General features: G+C 34.0%; 1 protein-coding gene across 1 annotated transcript in view; it reads right to left on the bottom strand.

Moving 5' to 3' along the window:
* Window positions 1–22053, bottom strand: part of LOC141410912 (bifunctional heparan sulfate N-deacetylase/N-sulfotransferase 3-like) — a 115869-nt gene extending 93816 nt beyond the window's left edge. The window contains exons 1-2 of the mRNA XM_074041699.1: window positions 21967–22053; window positions 14915–15069 (exon numbers count right to left, since the gene is read on the bottom strand). Coding sequence (XP_073897800.1) covers window positions 14915–14998 — 84 coding nt within the window. The 5' untranslated portion in view covers window positions 14999–15069; window positions 21967–22053. The remainder of the gene's footprint in view (window positions 1–14914; window positions 15070–21966) is intronic.
* Window positions 22054–22301: the final 248 nt, after the last annotated feature.

Here is a 22301-nt window from a genome sequence, read left to right as displayed (position 1 = left end):
GTTAACTATTCCACAGTATTCGGAAATTACATTTACAATTTATATGAGTTTAAGATAAAGCTTTTCTCTATTTACGTTTGGTATTTTGAAGTTGTTGCTAGAAAAAGGAAACTTGTTTGCTTTGACTTTTTAAGTGGCTTCTTTAAGAACTGAGGCTATTTAAGACATTTTTTCCAGATGATAAGAGCATATTCAGAAAAATGAGATTAGAACCTTTTAACAAAAAAGGTGTATTCACACACATACACATATTTGTCACATATTTATAAATGAATATATGTTGTGTATATATATATACATACAATACATATATAATATATACAAAGAAAACAAGTTTATGAAACTATTTCCTTGAATATGAGAAGCATTTTAAAACTTGTAAAGGCAATTTGTTTTCCTAATATAAAACTGATGGCCCATACAAAAATTTCAGCTCATGAGAACCTGTGGGGCCTCTGGCACCTGGGGGTGGAGTCCTGGAGTAGCAACTATGACTGAGGAGAAGTGAGGAAAGGCAGTGACTGCTGGCCAGGTGGATCATGGAAAGTAAACTCAACAAAACCTAGCATAAAACCAGGAAAGCCAGGATTTATCTCCAGGCTAGAGAATTAAGGTTTGCTAACAGTTTACATGCTAAGACTGTTAAATATTAGAATAATTCTTGTTGTTATTGCTTTGTAATATAGTTTGAAGTCAGGTATTGTGATAACTCCTGCATTCCTCTTTTGACTGAGTATTGCCTTGGCTATTCGTGGCCTCTTGTGTTTCCATATAAATTTCACAGTAGATTTTTCAATCTCTTTAATGAATGTCATTGGAATTTTGATGGGAATTGCATTAAAAATGTAGATTACTTTTGGGAGTATAGACATTTTTACTATGTTGATTCTACCAATCCATGAGCATGGGAGATCTCTCCACTTTCTATAGTCTTCCTCAATCTCTTTCTTCAGAAGTGTATAGTTTTCCTTGTAGAGTTCTTTCACATCTTTTGTTAGGTTTACACCTAGGTATTTGATTTTTTTTGAGGCTATTGTAAATGGAATTGTTTTCATACATTCTTTTTCAGTTTGCTCATTGTTAGTGTATAGAAATGCTAATGATTTTTCTATGTTGATTTTATATCCTGCTACTTTGCTATAGCTATTGATGATGTCTAGAAGCTTCTGAGTAGAGTTTTTTGGGTCTTTAAGGTATAGGATCATGTCATCTGCAAATAGGGATATTTTGACAGTTTCTTTACCTATTTGTATTCCTTTTATTCCTTCTTCTTGCCTAATTGCTCTGGCTAGGAATTCCAGTACTATGTTGAATAGGAGTGGAGATAGTTACAAAGCAATAACAATAAAAACAGCATGGTACTGGCACAAAAACATACATGAAGACCAGTGGAACAGAATAGAGGACCCAGATATGAAGCCACACAACTATAACCAACTTATCTTTGACAAAGGAGCTAAAAATATATGATGGAGAAATAGCAGCCTCTTCAACAAAAACTACTGGGAAAACTGGTTAGCAGTCTGCAAAAAACTGAAACTAGATCCATGTATATCACCCTATACCAAGATTAACTCAAAATGGATCAAGGATCTTAATATCAGACCACAAACTCTTAAATTGATACAGGAAAGAGTAGGAAATACTGTGGAGTTAGTAGGTATAGGTAAGAACTTTCTCAATGAAACCCCAGCAGCACAGCAACTAAGAGATAGCATAGATAAATGGGACCTCATAAAACTAAAAAGCTTCTGTTCATCAAAAGAAATGGTCTATAAACTGAAGAGAACACCCACAGAGTGGGAGAAAATATTTGCCAACTATACATCAGACAAAGGACTGATAACCAGAATATATAGGGAACTTAAAAAACTAAATTCTCCCAAAACTAATGAACCAATAAAGAAATGGGCACGTGAACTAAACAGAACTTTCTCAAAAGAAGAAATTCAAATGGCCAGAAAACACATGAAAAAATGCTCACCATCTCTAGCAATAAAGGAAATGCGAATTAAAACCACGCTAAGATTCCACCTCACCCCTGTTAGAATAGCCATCATCAGCAACACCAACAACAACAGGTGTTGGCGAGGATACGGGGAAAAAGGAACCCTCTTACACTGTTGGTGGGAATGTAGACTAGTACAACCACTCTGGAAAAAAATTTGGAGGCTACTTAAAAAGCTAGACATGGATCTACCATTTGATCCAGTAATACCACTCTTGGGGATATACCCAAAAGACTGTGACACAGGTTACTCCAGAGGCACCTGCACACCCATGTTTATTGCGACACTATTCACAATAGCCAAGTTATGGAAACAGCCAAGATGCCCCACCACTGACGAATGGATTAAGAAAATGTGGTATCTATACACAATGGAATTCTATGCAGCCATGAAGAACGAAATGTTATCATTCGCTGGTAAATGGATGGAATTGGAGAACATCATTCTGAGTGAGGTTAGCCTGGCTCAAAAGACCAAAAATCGTATGTTCTCCCTCATATGTGGACATTAGATCAAGGGCAAACACAACAAGGGGATTGGACTATGAGCACATGATAAAAGCGAGAGAACACAAGGAAGGGGTGAGGATAGGTAAGACACCTAAAAAACTAGCTAGCATTTGTTGCCCTTAACGCAGAAAAACTAAAGCAGATACCTTAAAGCAACTGAGGCCAATAGAAAAAGGGGAACAGGTACTAGAGAAAAGGTTAGATCAAAAAGAATTAACCTAGAAGGTAACACCCATGCACAGGAAATCAATGTGAGTCAATGCCCTGTATAGCTATCCTTATCTCAACCAGCAAAAACCCTTGTTCCTTCCTATTATTGCTTATACTCTCTCTACAACAAAATTAGAAATAAGGGCAAAATAGTTTCTGCTGGGTATTGGGGGGGGAGAGGGAGGGGGCGGAGTGGGTGGTAAGTTAGGGGGTGGGGGCAGGGGGGAGAAATGAACCAAGCCTTGTATGCACATATGAATAATAAAAGAAAAATGAAAAAAAAAATAGAATAATTCTTGTGACAAATAATGGGATGTCTGGTATAGTATGAAATTTAAAATCCTGAAAGATATAAGTAGCAAAAGAATTGGATTTTTTTCTTTCAATTGTGAAATAAAGGAATTATAGAAGTAATCACTAAAGTTCAGATTTAAAATTCTGTTTTAAGCCAGGAATAGAGGTAGATGCCTGTAATCTAGTACTCTGGACCCTGAGGTAGAAGGATCCTGAGATCAAGGGCAGTCTGATACATAGTGAGATCCTATGTCAAAAATAAATTAAAAGATAAGGTTCTATGTTTCTTTGATATTATCTTTGTAGTTTTGGAAATAATCTCATATTCAGCTGCCAAATCTGAATATACTATTTATAATCTATGACTTAATCTGAAACTAATAGGTGCAGTTTTCTTTCTACATATTTAAGGAAGTAATAACCTCCTAAAATGTGATAGTGACTTGATAAAAAAACTGGCTAATATTTGTAGATTTGGTTACCGAATATCTCTCAGTTTTCTTATGTGACGCTTTTAAATTCATACTGTAAATTTCAGTCTTTTGGTTGGTATGTGAAAAAGCCTTCTGTAACGGTCATGTTATTTTTAATACATTTAGTTTAAGGGTTTAAAATCATCTTCTCTTGGCAGTTATTGTGTAATAAAGAATTCAGTTGCTCTTCCTCATTCCTGGTCCTAGAAAGAAACCTTAAATCCTTGGAATTTCCCAAGTAACAGGAACGTCTTTGTTATTAGTGATAAGCCTGTGCGACCATATGTGTTTTTATACTAACAAGAGGACTTAGGATGAGATTTGGTCACATCAGAAAGACCAACCGTGTAATTAGACAGTTGGGGTATCGAGGAAGTGATATCAGTCTGACCTCTGAGGAAAGAAGAGCTAGAGAATGATTTCAATCACATAGCCAATGAGTCAATCTGTCACACCTTTGTTATGAACTCAGTGGCTTGTATATATAATCCTGGCTGCTTGGGGGGCTGAGATCAGGAGGATCATAGTTTGAGGCCAGCCCCGGCAAAAAGTTAGCAAGATACTATCACAATCAGCAGCTGGAAGCAGTGGTGTGCACCTGTCATCCTAAGCTATGTGGGAGGCTGAGGTCATGGTTCCAGGGTAGCCCAGGGAACAAAGTCTGAAGGGCCCATCGTGATGGAAAAAAAGTTGAGTGTAGTAACATATACCTCACAAAAATCAAGACACTATCTCCAAAATAACCAGAGCAAAAAAGGATGGGCATACAGCTCAAGCAGTAGAGCACCTTCTTAGCAAGTGCAAAGCTCCGAGTTCAAATTTGCAAAACCAAAACAAAACCCTCCTGAATTTGAGGCTTAACTGAGCTTTGAACTTCCCTGGTTGGTGATATATTCATATGGTTCCAGAAGCCTCAGTAAGGAAATGCTCTTTGTCTTACAGTTTGGTTAATATGAAGCATGCTTACAGTAACAAAGTCTTTGGACAAAGGTATTAATAATGTGCTCTTGTGAAATAGAATAGCATTATGGTAACTTGTAAAACAGAACTGAGACCTTATCTTCTGAAGTTACTTATTTCTGAGTGTATAATCTTCAATTAATTATATAATGAAAAAAGAATCTCATTCTTTCTATATTCAAAGATAGCCAAGTCCATGACAACTAAATAATCAGTGCATCAGGTGTCCTAGAGTTAGAGAATAGCTCAGCAGCAGGAAGAAAGCAGAGTTCAGGAGTGTTGGACTCAATCAAAGTGCTGCACTTCACAGATCATAGGATCTTGGACAGGTTGTGTAACTTCATCAAGTTTCTAGTTTCTCACTTACCAAGCAGGGGTAATGTAAATAATTATTTCAAATATTGTAGACAAAGAAAGATATACCAAAAACAAGATAGTAGTTGTGTCATTGAATGTTCTTTCACTCAGTTACCATTATTGTCTCTCCCTTTGAAACAACAAATAAAATATGTAAATAAAAGTAAACCTAGAATACTTCCACCATACTTTTGGATCAAACAACTCATAATTCTTATTTAAGGGTGAATGTTCCTAAAAGATATACTATTATGATTAAATTTATCTAAAAAAGCTTTTATTCACAGTACAAAATTCTTCTGGCAAAAGTAATAAACATTATGTATAAAATGGGAGGTAATGAACATCCCTAGTATACCATACATTTGATAAAGCTATAGAAATGATATCTGCAAAAACCCTTCCTTGAGACCTGATATTCCCTTTCAAATACTCCTGCAAGTGAGTGGTTGAATTCTTGAATGAGTTTGAATGGTATTTAATAAGCAAATGCATGAGCACATTCCAGAAACAAGAGTTAAGCTAAGAATTCAGTAGTAATACTGAAAAGAGTCACAAAATGTGCATACACTCTGCTTTGACCTTCATTTTCACTTGTCAGATAAAAGTTATTTGGGGTGAAGTGACAGATTTGCTCCCACTCTTCCCTAATAACTATGTAATTTATGTTAGGTCCGTTTCCATTTAACAGGGCATGGTGTTTTCTTCTCTGAGAGTTCGCTTCAGAAATTTTGAAGAGCCATCATATATTTGTCAAGTGCCTCATAAGTAAACACACCACTAACGGATGCACTTTTTGAGAATACTCAAAAGAATGATGTAAACACTTGTACTTTGCACAGGCTAAGTTGATTGTGTTTTGAATTGCTAGGATTTATTCAAGTAAACACAAGAAGAGAAAAGCAAAAAAAGAAATTTATGAAGATTTACTTTTTATAGCATGGTGACATAACTGAAAACTATCTGGAGACACAGTGGGGGAATTAGCGGGTTTACTTGTGTAGCTTTCTTAGAATTTGAAGCAATGAATTTTATTTGGGCCTTTGGGGTCTCTCAGAGTTAATAAAGCTGTAAACAATCTAGTGGCAGCCTCAAATTCTCAGAGTACTTTGATACACATTTCATCTTTCTGAAAATATACAAGGTTGATTAAACAAGGAATCTGTAAGTCTGCATAGCACTAATGTGAATTGAAGTTTGATATTCCTGAGAGAATGGAAATATTGGTGATGATGTTTGTTTGTTATAACCATTGCTTACCCTCCAGTATGTGTAATAATCACCAGGATAGTAATGCTTGAGGTGGTGCTTGTACAAACACAAGAAATTATATAAATCACACATAGTTATTTATTTAAGATAAAAACATTATAAAATGTTGTACTATAATACCCTGAATTTGTCTTAAAGTGTACCATGTTAGAGAAGTAATATCATTCTTATGAGGTTTGTTTAACAGCAATTGGTAGCAATAGGATAGAGGCTTTCAAATAGACCAACTATGGTGGTGACATGGGTGATGGAGCTTGACTTACAGGAATAAATCCCTTGTCCAGCCTCCACTGGCTATTCAATCTTAGGAAAATTACATAAGTACTCTAAGGATGTGTGGAAAGAAGTAAACACAATGTCTAATACTTAGAATTCCACAATTTCTCTTTCTATACTTTCGTAGGAGAGGCAAGAATTTTGCTTATTGAAATGCAAGTTTCTATTGCAAGTAAGGAAGACAGAATTATAGAATTTTGAGCTTTACAACATTCCCCGATCTGATCATAAATTCAAGGGAAAGAATGGGGAACTAGGGAGATGAGTCTGGAGGCTGCTATTGTGATCCAGGTGTGGGATAAAACATTTGCAAGTGAAGTGGGGGTGAAGATTTTTAATAAGGAATATAAAATGATAAAAAGAAAGAAGTGATAGAAATCATGGAATGACTGGGAACATGGAATGGGTGACATGAAAATTCGAAGTTGACCCAAGATTAGCACCTGTACAGGATCTACTCTTATTTCTCCTGTGCCACAACTTACATCTCTGCTGTGTTCATAACCACTTCTCAGAAAACAAATGGCCCCTCCATTTTAGGTAAATGTAAAGATGGAAAGAACAATCAAAATTCAGGAGCAGCACACATGGCTCTGGAAATAGACCTTCCCCCAGCCCCGCACTGACTCCAGCCCACAAGTAAGAATTTATAGGAGGATTCAAGAAGGCTTTTAATTCACTTCATGTCCACATAAATTTGGGCAGCAAGGGACTATTTTCATATAGCACATTTGTTAAATTTATCTCTCTTTTTACAAAACCAGTTTAAGTCACCAGAAACATGAGGCTCGAGATGAAATGTAGCATTTCTGTTTGAGGAAAAAGGGAAAGGAATTGAGGAATACTTTTCTACAGTATCTTGTTAGGAATTTCTATGAAATCTTCCCATAGAATAAATAACAGGGCAATATGAAGAAAAATTTATAAAGAAAAGGATTCTAAGTCCTTGGTGATAATTAAAAGCACTTTCAAAAATCCAGTAATGTATCAAGATGAGAAGAAATTCTGTGCCACTGTAGATAAAGGTGGGGGAAGGGTGTTTTTACATAGGTGAAATGCAGAGATTTTAAAGAAAAAGCAGCAGTTCATGTTTCCAAAGTTTGAAATAAGTATGCACAGATAGAACAAGTTAGACTCAGGCCTCAGTGTTATTAACTAATTAATTTTTGGGGGCAGTATTGAGGTTTGAACTTAGGGCCTCATGCTAGGCAGGTGCTCTACCAGTTGAGGCATTCTGCCTGCCTTCTCAATGTTACTTTTGACCTGTTCCCTTTTGCTTCCTCATTCTCTGTCAAATAAAAAGCCCCACCGAATCTATTTCAAACCCACATCCACTGATTACTTTTGAGTAATACAGTTTGTCTGCTTTTCCCTATTGTTCCTTGCTTGTCTCCATCCTTATCACTCCATTCTAACGTTGTGGAATTTTATCATCTATGTGGAAGCATTAGCACTCTGGGGAGGAGACGACAGTGTCACCTTAGAGTTCAAAATACTTAAAAAATACTTAATTCTGGGATTGGCAGAGTGGCTGATGTGGTAGAGCACCTACCTAGTAAGCATGAGAGCCTAAATTCAAACCCCAGTGCCAACAACAACAACAAAAATCTAATTCTGAAAACAATTAGACATGATCTTTCAATTTAGGAACATAGATTTTAAAATATTTTGGCAAACAAATAGTTGTAAAACAATTGCTACTAATAAGTGGAATGCAGCTAAAAGAAGTAATTTCTTCTAAAGATTACAATTATTTGAAAAAAGGAGAAAACAAGTAACTGATAATATAAGGGAATGCTAAGGAGAATAAATACCAGAACAAATTAATTTTCCAGAAATTGCTAACTGAAAATATCTCTGATCAGCTGGAAATAAATTTGCCATATTCACACAAGTGAAGGGGGAGATTTGAAATACTTTGATGATAGAGTAAAACAGTAGAATATCTGCTTACCTATTCTACTTCTACTTTATCAAAGAAAACAAGATATTTATGATGAGTTAAGCATAAAATTAGATGAAGAGGTAATGATATAAACCAAAGTAATTACAAATTATTTTAAAATTTCCAGGCTTTTGCTTGGGCTGGCCTGGATCACGATTGTTCCATGCATGGCTGGAATGACAGGTGTGGCCACTATGCTGTCTTATTGTTTGAGATGGGGTCTAGCTAACTTTTTGCCTAGGCTGGCCTCAAATTGTGTTCCTCTCCACCTCCCAAGTGACTGGGTTTACAAGTCTGAGTGACCATGCCCTGCTAAGCATGTAGGTTTGATACGAAAATACTTTCATTAATCGTAAAGAAAGCAAATAAGAAGATTCATGAGTTGAAAATATGCCAAACTTTAAAAAAAAAAACAACATAAAAAGAGAAGAATGATAGGATTCTGGAGTCTGTAAATCAATGAGCCTAAAGTCAAACCCATAAAACTTAAGATTGCTAAAGAACTGATTGAGAAGTAATAAAGAAGACAGCAATAACTTTGAGGAACTATTATATTTATTACCTTATCATTTTCTTCCTTTATTTGGGGGGCAGTAGTGGGGTTTGAACTCAGAGCCTTGTGCTTGCTTGGCAGGTGCTCTACCACTTGAGTCATACCCCAGCCCTCTTTTTTTTCTTTTTTGCTTAAGTTACTTTTTACATAGGGTCTTTCACCTTTTGCCCAGGCCAGCCTGGACCATGATCCTCCTATCTATGTCTCCAGGTGCCTGGGATTACATAAACTGGGCACCACACCTGGCCCAGGTGATTAATGGTTGTGGGGAGGTCTTGCTAACTTTTTGCCCAGGTTGGCCTCAATCATGATGTTCTTGATCTTTGCTTCCTAAGTAGCTGAGATTGCAGGTGTGAGTCATCATGCCCAGCCCCTAAACATTCCTTTTAAAATAGTTCTAAAGTGGTATCAGAAAAATGTCATGCACATCTTCATTCCTGATTTTATAAAGGCTCCCTGTGACATTTTGTGTTATCCTTATGGATATTAGTTGAATTAAACAAATTTGCAGTTGATATAGCAACTATTTTGAAATAATGGTGATTACTGGATCTATATTAATTTGGAATAAAGACTGTTGCCCTCTACAAATCTCTAACCATGATATGCTCAGTTTTACCAATAATGATAAAAATGCAAAAATCATAAAAAATAGGAAGGACACAGAGCTAGCAAATATATAAAGACTGTTATATAACAATCTTTATTGGGATATTTACATACTGTAACACTGAATATAGAACAAATATGAAACAATAAAGTGACAGTTGTAATCTCAAGACTTGCATTTAGTTAGCAAAATCAATTGAACAAAAAAATTAATACCAGAAGGCTTAATAAAGAGCTCATTGTCAGAGATCTGGCAGGCACAGTTATGATGCAATGGCTTAAAAATTTAATGTGATATTTGGCTACATTAGTGGAAGTAAAGTACAAATGAAAATAAAAAGTATTTTGCTGTTTTCTGCTCTCCTAAGACCATCAGACTTCATTGGCGCAACATATATTGGGAAGAAGGACAAGTTACAAATGGTACAAGTATGGCAACTGGGATGATGAGAAGTTTGAAAATCAGTTGCTTCAAGATACAAAACCTGGAGTGAAGCATCTTTAAATGTATCAATCATGTCTTTTTATTTTCTGCTGATTTGATATCCGGGACCTACTGATCCTGGAGAGATTCTTGCTCTAGCTACTTCTTGGAGATAACATAGTCTTCTTGCCTGACTGCACACTCTTCAAATGCAAATCAACCAATCCAGAGCTTCTACCTCAGCCACCAATTATTTCCCTGCTCTAATCACCCCAGGGTCATGGACCAGGCAACTAAGACACCTCAGAACCCATTGAAAGCATTCAAAGTAGCTGACCTTAAGCTGCTTTCCCTGCATTTGCCTTCCCTTCCCTCCAGAAACCACATTTTTGCCTTGTTTCCTCTGCCTCCTGACCAACTCCAGTGCCTCTCCAGGTAGCCCTACATAATACTACATGCCTCTTTCTCTGGGGAACTGCCAATAGCAAACCATCTTTTCAATGTTAGTCATTTCCTGCCTGTTGGATCATCCAAATGATAACAAAAAAGTGCATTTTAAGATCATAATGAATAGAATTTTAAGAGCTTGAAGAAATATTTATTTATTTTCATCTAATAATCATTTATTGAATACCTACTAGATGTCAAGTATCATTCTTCCTAGAAGCTTATTTAAATTTAATTTGCTGCTCTTTTGTGATTTCCTTCATGATTACACTGATTCTAGTTCTTTCTAAATCCTAAGATTGCTGATTATATTAGCCATACTCAAAATAGTTACCAATCAGCATGTTATACTATTGACTAGTCACAACTGCTGGCAGATGAGGGTTGAAGACTGGAGACAGTTTGTGGGCCAGGTTCATTTCGTTGCTGAGTAGCTGAAAGGTTTGGGACATCTTGGGGGAGGGTATACAGTGATAGTGGCATTAGAGATAGTATTGTCACATTTTACATTGTAAATAGCTAGCATGAACATACCAGCCCTCTTAAGTTGAATATTAAACTTGATAATATATCCTTTAGTCTCCTATCTTATCTCTTGCCCTTCATTTTGTGAAGCCATTCATTTTATGAAGTAAATTTTATATAGACTTTGGCCATCCTGCACTGTGTAATGGCCAGTGTCTTTCTTAAATTGTGCTGCCTAGATTACTCTGGAAGTGTCTACCAGCTCTGAGTGGACTCTGCATCCTGGTTGGTACTCTCCACTTCTATTAAGACCACTAAAATTACACTCTGTATTCAATATTAATAAAATGAAAGTATAGTGTGCCTTTTAATAAAATGCTCCACTGAAATAAAAATGATAGGATTTATTGCTTCTCTACTAGCAAGCAAACTAATTGAAAGATTATCACATATTTCTTAAATCATCAAGTCTTTCAATATATTTTAAATTATATTTTGGTACTATAATCTTTATTTCCATATTGGAAAAGTTAATGTGCTTACCAATCTAAAATGTTATATAATTGGCCATAGACATCTGCTAAACTTGGAAAAGAAGGAGAAAAAGAGCCATTATTTGAAAAATGATGATAATGCAATCAAAACTACAATCCACAGTATGACTTCATGTTTTCAGGAACTTGTTACACTATTAAAAATTTTTATAATATTGTCTGAAAGAATGTTAAATATTATCTGATACTAACAAAGAATTCTAAGAAAAAACTCTATTAATTATTTTATCATTAAAAATTAAACTACTAGATTTGCCAAAATTTAGGTACAATTCTTCAACTGAGAGTATTTTTTATTGATAATTTTACTTTTCTAGGGCTACCTTCTCTTATTTTTGAAGCTGTGCAGTAGATAATTCAGACAGTGTGGTAGTTCAGTTATCAATGTAAAATTAATCTTTACTTCAGAGATGGTACCTTTCAAAAAAAGTCTCCATTTAAAATTTCAGTTCAATTCTGGAGCTAGTACTTATTTGATAACTAAGTTTTTTTTTAGAAAAAATCAAACTCTAAAGCTGCATTCCCTTTGATAGTTGCAATCATCAAATGCAAGTTTGCTTAAGCAATTTGTTTAATGTTCCATACTAAGTTATTAGACAGAGCTTTGAAAGCTAAATTAAATGGGCATCAAATTCCTCTGTGAGTTGCATGTGTCCACATTGTGCAAGAGGATAATAGGTCAGAAGTAATTTTCAATACTCAATGAAAATGACAGGTGTTTGGCTATAGATAGTGAAAGTAGGGCCTAGAGTTTCAGATCATAGTCTCAGATTCTTAGTTGGAAGGAGACTTTAAACATTCTTTAACTCAATCACCCATTTGAATATTGCATCCATGACCTTCATCCTTGGTTTGAACACCTATTTGTTCTGAGGGCAGCCCAATGCTTCTTTGAATGTTCTTTCATTGGGAAACATTTATGTTCATTTAAAAATCGAGAGCCTCCAATCTGATGGAGAAAAGCAGGATATAAACTAATTTAGGAATGTAACAGCGAAGGGTTTCCTCCAGAATAGTTTCAGCTGAATTGGAGTAGTTTCTATATCAACTGGTAAATAATATTCAATCATGTGGAAAGTTACTCTAGAAATCCAAGGGAAAAGTTGCTCTGTAACTTCTACCTCAAATTCTCCATTTCTCTTATATTGCCAGGATTACCAATAAGTAGGGAAATCTACACTTAAACCTGTGAATTGGGTCCAAGAGGCTAGTGGGGAAACCCAAGTGGCACAGTTTATGTAGAATCACAAGACTTGAATTTCTGGTTTTAATTCTGTCACAAAGTAGTTACTATATTTCTGTGATTCTCATACATAAAGGAAAAATAATTATACCTATAAAGAAATATAGGAAATAATACAGAAATATTGTGAGAAATGAAGGAACTAACACAAAATATAGAGAAACTTAAACAATTGGTCTTTTCTTATTAGACCTTTAAATTTAGCTGCAATGCAATTTGGAGCTCTAATGCCTTAATGGTAAGTAAGTCTTAGCTAATGCATGTTTATAAATTGTATAAAATTCACATTAAGGAAATCATATCAATACAAAACAAACTTTTAAACGTACAGATTCTGTCCCTATTACCAGTTACTTTAAACAACTCAAGAGCCCAGGCAAAAATTGAAGATGATAATTTTATGATATTAAATATAACGATAATAAAAATAACAGCTGCCATCTACTGAAAGTTATGTGCTAACTGCTGCTCTAAATGCTTTACGTATACATTCTCTTTTATGTTGTAATGGCTGGGGACTAGCTAATCCAGGACTCAGTCTTTCTTCCTTATCTATCTTCCCTTGACCAATAAAAAATCCATTGATTTATATTTGATTAAACATTAAAAATATATTTAGTCTTATTTCTGAAGATGAGGATCTTCATCCTCCATGACTGTTCTCTGCTGCCTCAAGCACCATAATCTGGTTTGTCATCATATAGTTAGAAATGACATTCCTAAGCAATCTCTGCTTGCACTTGAATTAGGAGGATAAGAATTATCAGATTATAAGATTATCAGATCAAATCAATTCAGATTTTGATTTAGAATTATTCTTTCAGTTTATGATGAAATTGTAAAAAAAACATGTAACTCATATTCTTACCATATTTGCTCTCAAGTATTAAAAATTTTAAATATGAACACAATATTGGCATCCATTGACTCACTCACATGATAATAGAACACCTATTTTTCTAAATACTGTTTGAGTTGTAAGGGATAAAACAGTGAATGACTTGTCTTTTTATCAAACTTGCTCTGATAAACTATTTTTGAAGGCTACCAAAACAGCAACAAAAATAACAAACCTTCCTGCCTTCTCTCACTATATTTACATATTTTCTTCCCTCACAAATTCCTTTCTCTTTTTCGTTACGGATTTACTTAGCAACTTCACAAGTAATCTCCACATCATCACTTGGTGATTAATATTTTTAAAATCAGCAGTGTTAAACTTCTGCAGATAACAGAATCAATGCTTGCTGTACTGAGATAGAATTTTTAGTCCTATTGCAAATTGCCCAATTTTATATGCTATTTACTATCTTTAGTTTTTTGGAAAAAAGGTGACTCTTCATCTTATAGGAGCTTGTAATTTGTTTCATGATATAAGTTTAGACAAACCCTATTCTTACTTTTTGTACAAGATATCAATCCATAACAAGGATGCCCTCTAAAATGTTTATTTTGGGGAGTAGATTAAAGTTAAAAAACAAGCATGAACTCCTGATTTTTTATGTCTTTAAGAAAGAACAATAGAGTTTATGAATTCTAATACCTTCTTGTATAACTTTGATTATAGTACCACAAAGGTGAACTACTCAAACTTAAAACTTTTACTGTGAATTCCCCTGGTCCAAATCATAAACCCTTCAGTATAAACAATATGCCTTACTTAAGCCAACCAAATGTTCTATCCATATAACATGTATGTTTGGAATATCTTTTCATTTCCTAGATGGAGTCTTCATTGTCTTGTGACCACTTTATGGTCTCTTTCCTGGTATTTTACTTTAGTCTTATTTCACTCCAGTTTATCCCAACACATAAATTTTACTGGTATTTCAGGATGTACCCAATGGCATTTCCACAAGAACTCATCCCTTACCACTCCCAATGACACTTCTTTCTCTGAACTAAGAGTTTTGTATTTACAGTTTGACACTAAATCATGGACTATCTCATTTTGTTGGAGATTTGATCAATGTGTATATTCTGCCTTCCTAGTGCAGTAGGAAGCTCTTTCTGGACAGTAGATAAGTCTTATGAGCTCTGTCCATAGTGTTACAGTAACAGTTTTGCATCTTGTGAAGTGTCTCTTAAAATTAGACCCCTTAAAGCATTAACATGGTGATAAGCACCCAATACATGCTCACGAGCCTCAAACTGAAAGACTGCAATCCCAAGATCTTCTTAATGATCAGAGAGAAAAGCTGCTTAGAGAGGGCCAATATGCCAAAGTCTCAAGGAAGTTTTTAATATGAAAACCTTGTTATTTCTCTAGTCAATATAGGCTACTTCAATGCAGTAGTCAAAGTAAGGTACTTACTAAGGCAAACTTTTTGTTGAGAAACATCTGCTCCACCAAAGATGACTCATTATGGAAGAGGTGGGGCTGCATGTGACTCCACATGTGCGGAAACCACCAGAATTCATCCACAGACCCCAACAGACAGTCATCTCCTTCATCTTCCTCTTGAGTTCCTGCAGGGGAAAATTATTATTCAGTTAATTGAGATTACATCTGTCTATCTATCTATCTGTCTATTATCATCATCATCTATCTGTCTATATTGAAATATGTACATATCATACATGCTATGATATCATATGTGGTATTTATAAGACACCATTTATATTATCTTACATATAGTTGAGCTTTTGAACATAAAATGAAGCAAAGGAAAATCTGTTAGGGAGCAACCAGAGAAAGGACAAACATTCTAAAAATGTTCAACATGGATATAAACATCATTGTGGAGATGGAAATATGTAACCATTCCCAGGAACATCAGCACTCTTAACTTTTAGCATCTTTGTACAATTTGTAGTTTGGAGAGAATGGGGGCAAGTAGCAAATGTAATCATGAGAATATGCCTGCCAAAAGGAGTGTGAGAGTCTCAGTAGTAAATCATTTTGACATGGTTGTATGTGCAGTCACAACAAAATAATTTCATGATTCATTTGTGTCCCTCAGCACACGATATCATTTAAGTCAGTTATTTGTTGCAGTTTTCACACTGAAAATAGGCAGAAGTCTCTTGGCATTTCCCAGTAGTCAATTCATTCCTGACTTCCACCTCCCCAGCAATGAGATTGTGATAAAGTGATCTGAAATTCACTAGTTTATGAAAAGTCTCCCATGCTTCTGCTCCTAAGCTTGATTCCTTGTCATATATAACTCCTATCCTTCCCTGCATCTATCCACTAATTTCTCCTTCATTCATTTTCTAAATAGACTTTGTTCAGAGTTTATCATGACAGAACAACTGATCTCAGGGTTCTTTAGGAAGATAGCTCAAGTATGTGTTACCCTTTTTTGACTATCACAATGAAATCTGCAATAAAAACATTTATGCATTGGAATCATCCGGGAGGTAGGAAAATGATGTCTGCCTTCTGTCAGATTTATCTTAATTCATAGTAGGCATAATTTATGTCTTTCCTTTTTTCTTAATAGCTCTAATTAACCTGATTTTCTTTAATTCTACTTCAGGGATGTTTGAAATCAGAATTATTATCTTGTGAACAAATGTCTGTTGCTTATTACTTTAAACACTATGATAAAAAAAGTTGAAATGCTCATGGTTGGATTGTCCTTGCCTCCTTTGTCAGAACTGGGGGAAGACAGAAAAACCAGAGATCAAATTCCTTAAGTTGTAAAAAATATACTTAAACCTCATAAATTTATTGCAATGTTTAATTTATTTTATTATATGTATGTTTAAACAACAGTGGTATTTTACCTGCATTATTTCCTTCTGTGGTATTATTATCTTTAAAACCATTACTGAGATTTTACCTTGGTCAAGAATTTTTCATCTTTCATTTAATTATTACAACACCTTAAGAAGTAAAGGCCACTACTAACTTCCTTTTATAGGTTAAGGAAATTGGTCTTTAGAGAGATGAAATAACTTATCCTAAGTTATTTCATAAGAGCTGAAAGACCTGAATTTCGTTTAGATTAAGCAACTTTAAATTCAGTGTCTTTAGCTATCATTTGCTGACCAAATGTAGTCTAGATATAAGTTTGATATTTACTAATTCATTATCACACTGCTCTTTCATGTTGTTAGTTAATCCGTGATGTCATTAAACCTTCCAGACAACTCTTATTTCTTAGTAATTTAGTGAAATACACCAGCCTTACTAACTAGAATCTTTTGCCGTTTGGCTTCCCTACTAGAGGACTGACAATTAAATTGCAAAAGTTCAATTTCTCTTGTGCATAAGAATTGGGTTCTATTGTAAGAACTTTTGTAAATGCCACAATGTACCCCCAACCCATCGCAACAATAAAAAATATCAAAAAATGGGTTCTGATTAGTTTAGTGTTAAAATAGTCTTATTTTTGGTACCTAACTAACTCTCTGACCTGGGGCCCTTCTAAGTTTGTTTTTATATAGAAAACAAGGGAATATTCCTAGTAGTCAATGGAAAGGTATAGGAAATGTATATGAATATGGTTATTGCTCATTAGTAGGGAAGTCTGATTTTTATTTTCATGTACTTCTCACAAAAATGCATTAACTCTTCAAAAGTTAAAATTAATCAAATAAGATAAAGGTTTCTCCTGGAATAAAGTCTTAACTATTGTGACACTACTGCTTTTCTCTGTCCTTAAGAATTAATTTTTAAAAAGGTATTTTTTTAATAGTAAAAAGAATTATTCATTTAGAATGGAAGACCATGTACTTCAATTAAATTTTATAATAACTAATTTGGAAAGACTGACAATTAAATTTTTTATCTCTTCCCACTCAAAAATTATTTTTTTCTAGTCCCAGACAACACCAGCTACAGCTTTCTAGAAGCTTTCATAGTATACAGATACCAAGAACCTTCAAACTTAACCTTAGCTTCTCCCTGTGTTCCATTTTCTCTGGCTTATACAGAGAGAGCACTTTTATTGTAAGGCTGTGGGACATACTTAAGTAAAAAAAAAAAAAGGTCAAGTCTTTAAGAGATAAACATGAAGGAGAGGGACAGCTGGAGTCATTTTCTAGCATTCAGTGTTTGGCAGGAAGATAACTCAGGTGCCAGGAGTTTTTCCTTGTATTTCTTGGGTGAGTTTGGGTTGTCTTGATTTTGTTCCTATGGTTCTTCCTATAATGACTCTCTGTTATGGTTTGATATGAAATGTCCCCATAGACTCATGTGTTAAAGGCTTGATCCCCAGTTGTGGCATGATTTTGGGAGGTTTTGGAGTAAGAAAGTCACTGGGAGCATGCCAGTGTCATGTGTTTGTATTTGTCACAGTGATGAAAAGTCTAACACACCATCTCTCAAACAGTCTAAATATTCTGTTTGTTCTTGATCTTGCCCTGATGATTCCTCATCTGCATGTTAGTTTTCTTTTCTTCAAAGAATGTCAAAGAATATAAAATAATCAATAAATAATTATTAAAATAATCAATTGAAAATAGTATATGTTTAGGGCACTCTTTTATTTTATTAAGTTCTTGGGGCTCCCTATCATAAAATTTAGTAGTATGATGGGTTTAACTTTGCTAGAAAGATGATGGAACTTCTACACATAAAGAGGAAGTTCTCATTTCATGTATCTATGCCAAGGTAGTAGAACTTTACTCTAAGTAAAGTTAGAATTACTTTACAATAGCTATCAAATTGTGCTTTCATAATTGAGATTACCATAAGAACAGCAGCTTATTTGATCATTAGAAAAAGTTAAATTATGATTATGAGATTCCCAATTGTTAATCCTTAAAAATAGAAAAAATGTATTTTATATAGTAATCTAAGTAATTCAGGGGACTAAGTCTTTTAGAATTTCTTACATTAAGTTACTCTTAAAACAAAAACAAATCAATAACCAAAGACATGTAGTTGTATGACTATATACATTGTATGTATTATACATCAAGTGACATGAATATACCTGAGCCAAGTCTCATGACTCTCTAACTGCCATGGAAACAAACAGAAATTCACTTACTACAGAAATGCAATATTACTTCTATCTAAAAGTGAAATTACTATTAGTTACTAATGTGCATATGAAAATTATATTGATTTTGTATATAGGTAGAATTCTCACCAGGGAAACTTATTAAACCCTTGAAGAAGACCATTAAATAAATATGAAATAATTCATGTCCATATTACAAAATTAAAAATTGAAAAGCATTTGAAGTTATAGAAAACTATTTGATAAACTTGTTTGAGTATATCAGTTTTAAAAATTATTTGCATACTTGTTTAGATTACACATGTACAGATGACATAAAATACAAGAAGTACAAAAGTAATACATGAAAGTAACTCCTTTTCATCTCTGATACTCAATCCCCAAATTATCTTCTTCATCGATACCCGCTAAAACTAGTTCATTATGAATCCTTGCATAGATATCCAGTGTCTGTATTAATAGCTGTGTGACAGTGACCACATTACTTAACCACTCTTAGTTTTATAAACTTTAAAATAAGTTTCCCATAGTTACGTAGATTCCATCCCCTTTTATTTTCATGCAAGTTGTAGCATGTTCTAATCTCAAGAGCTCCTTCTTTATCAGTTACATTTAAGATAATATTTGCTTTTTAATGACTGAAGACTATGTCATTACAGGATATATAACTATATGTAATCTTTCTTTTAACTTCTGAAATATTGCCTGATTCATTCAATACTATTGTATTCAGCTATCCTCAGATAAGATAAAATATATTTGAACAGATTATGTTTTGAAAATTATTCTTAATATTTTAGAGTGATTTTTTTCTTTTGCAACACAGCAGGGTCAAATTTCATATGGTGGTCTTGTTCCATGTAGCTACTTACAGTTCAAGGTGATCTTACTACCACTAGCTCATTTGTTCATTAATTCATTTTTAATAGACACTGTTATAATTTCTGCTATTACAATAATAAAGGTTTCATGGGAAATCCATTTTAGTATAAGAAGAGATAATGAAATAATTATAAAACAAACTCCCTTCAACACTCACTCATAATGAAACTCTGAGTAGCCTAGGGAAGGAAGGGAGGGTCCTTAAGATAATAGAGTAGTTACAAAATATTTTATTGCAAGATTCCTCTTGAGAACAAGAAGAAATCTATTGAAAGATTTCCCACTAAGTGAAGAATAAGTGCTATTACCATCATCACTTTTATTTAAAATTGACCTGAGGCTAGGCATGGTGGCATAAGCCTCTAATCCCATTACTTGGGAAGCTGAGACAGGAGACTCATGACTTCAGGCCAACCTGGGCTATATAACCAGACATGTTTCAAAAATAAAATAAAATAAACTTCTCAAGATCTGAGCCAGAGTCAGTGCAATCAGCCACAAAAAGAAACAAAATTCATAAGGTCAGCAAAGGAAAAATAAAAATGCCAGTATTCACAAATTACATGATAGCACAGGTAGAACATGTAAAAGAATGAATAGATAAACTATATAATTAGTAACTAAATGTAGCAAAGTTACTAGATACAGCATCAATGCACAAAATCAGTGTATTTTTAAATGCCATCAACAAAAGAGTGGAAAATTAAATAAAAACAATACACCACTATTGTACTAACAAATTAATAAGTGTAACTAAAGAAGACCTAAATATATCCAAGTACTTGAAGATGTAACATTTAAAATGCCAATTTCTACAAATTAATCTATAGGTTTAATTCAATCTAAATCAACATTCTTGCAAAAATTGTTCTCAGATATTGGCAAGCTGATTCTTAAAATTTATATGAAAATGAAATGGCCAAGAATAGTCAAGTCAATCTTGAAGAAGATGAATGAAATTGGAATTATTATTGAAGACATGATATTATTATTAATTATGAAGTTACAGCAAATAAGACATTGTGATGGACACAAATAGACCCAACAAACAGGAAAGGAAATCCAGCAAGAGTCCACATGGATATGTTCATCTAATTTGTGATGACACCACAGTGCAGTGGGAAAGGACAGCCTTTCTAATGCTTGGTGCTAACTGGATAACTTTACGTTAAGGAGAAGGTATCTGATACATACACAAAAAATATTCCAGATGGAACACATATTTATAAATTTTAAGAGGGTAGAAAAATATTTTCATGATCTATGATATGCAAAGATTTCTTAAGCAAGACACAAAAAGTTGACCATAAAGAAAAGAAATAATAAATTGGGCAACATTAAAATGAAATATTTTGTTCAAAAATACCAATAGGAAAAAGAAAAGAAAAGCTAGGCAGTGAGAGAACCTATTTGCAACACATATAATTGAGAAAGCATTCATTAAGAATATATAAAGACTTTCTACAAATCAATAATAAAAACCAGCTTGGAGGCTGGGGAAGAGAAGAGGTGGTCAAAACAACGTATACAGGTAAGTAAATGTAAAAACAATAAAATAAAATAAAATAAAAAATAAAAACCAGAAAATAGAAAAAAAGTGCTTTTCAAAAGAGAATCTCCAGAATAACTAAGAAACCTCTGAGAGAAACTCATTTGCTATTTTTCAGAGAAATACACATTAAAACCATCAAATGATATTTCTATATGCCTTCCACAAAGACTAAAATTAAAAAGAAAAACAGGATGAAATAGTGCCAGGTTGTAGAGCCACAGGAGTATCACTCAGACTATTGCGATATAAGTTGGTTAAACCAGTTTGGAAAGCTAGTTGACATTTTCTATTAAAGTTTATCATATGTATGCCATGCTAGCAATTCCACTCCTGGCTGATAACCAATAGAAAAAAGAAAACTTAAGTCCTCTGAAAGGTAGTAGAAAAATGTTTACAATGGCTATTCAAAAAGCCATTGGAAATCCAACAAACCACACTGGAGTGTAATGGACAAAGAAATGTTAGTATATTCAAACAATGAAATAATACACAGAAGTGAAAAATGAAAGAATGACAACATATACATAACAGTATTTATTAAACCAAAATAATGAACAAAAAATATGAGTGCAGGTGGATCCTTTAGCACCTGTCTCAAGTCAGGCAAAACTAACAAGATGTTAGAAGTCAGGATAGTGGTATTCTTTAACAGAAGCCAGCAAGTGTTAATAGGTGCAAGGCGGAGGGATTCAGGAACTGTTCTCTTTCTTGATCTGTTATGAGTTGCACAGCTATGTAGTTTCTGAAAATTCACTGAAGATCACATTTGTTACTTACATATTTTATATATGTAGATTATAGTTCAATTAAAAAGGCATTAGATAGTACCATAAACTTTCAAACCATTAACATTTTCTAAAGGTTAAAAATACTAAGTTCAATGGAGTTAAATGACATGAAGAAAAACCAGGGAAGGATGTAAAGAATGTAAGAAAGTGTGAGTAAGAGGGTTGTACAATTTTAAATAGAGTGACCAGAGGACCCTTATGAGTACAGTTAATCTTCTTTTCTTACCTGTATGGTAAAATTTCCCTGAAAATCCCAGGTTGAATGTAAAATTTGTGATTTGTGCACGCAGAAGATTCTGAGTATCAAGCAGGGCCTGAAATACAGAATTAAAAAAAATATTTATCAGACTGAGAATGGTATCAGGTAGTTTTAAAGACATCTTCCTTTTTTCATTCAGAGAATAGAACAGTTCTATACATGAGAGAATTAAATGATGGAAAATTGTTTATCACTTTAAGATTGAGGCATAATTCTGAGATTACATAAAACTCATACATATATTTGTCTTTTAGCTTGCAATAAATCAGCAAAAAGTATCATCAGCTGGAAAAGGGAAGTTA

This window comes from Castor canadensis, chromosome 9 (genome assembly GCF_047511655.1).
Source record: "Castor canadensis chromosome 9, mCasCan1.hap1v2, whole genome shotgun sequence".
Lineage (NCBI taxonomy): Eukaryota > Metazoa > Chordata > Mammalia > Rodentia > Castoridae > Castor > Castor canadensis.
Note: the sequence above shows the minus strand (reverse complement) of the source record. Positions and strands in the feature narration are given on the sequence as shown.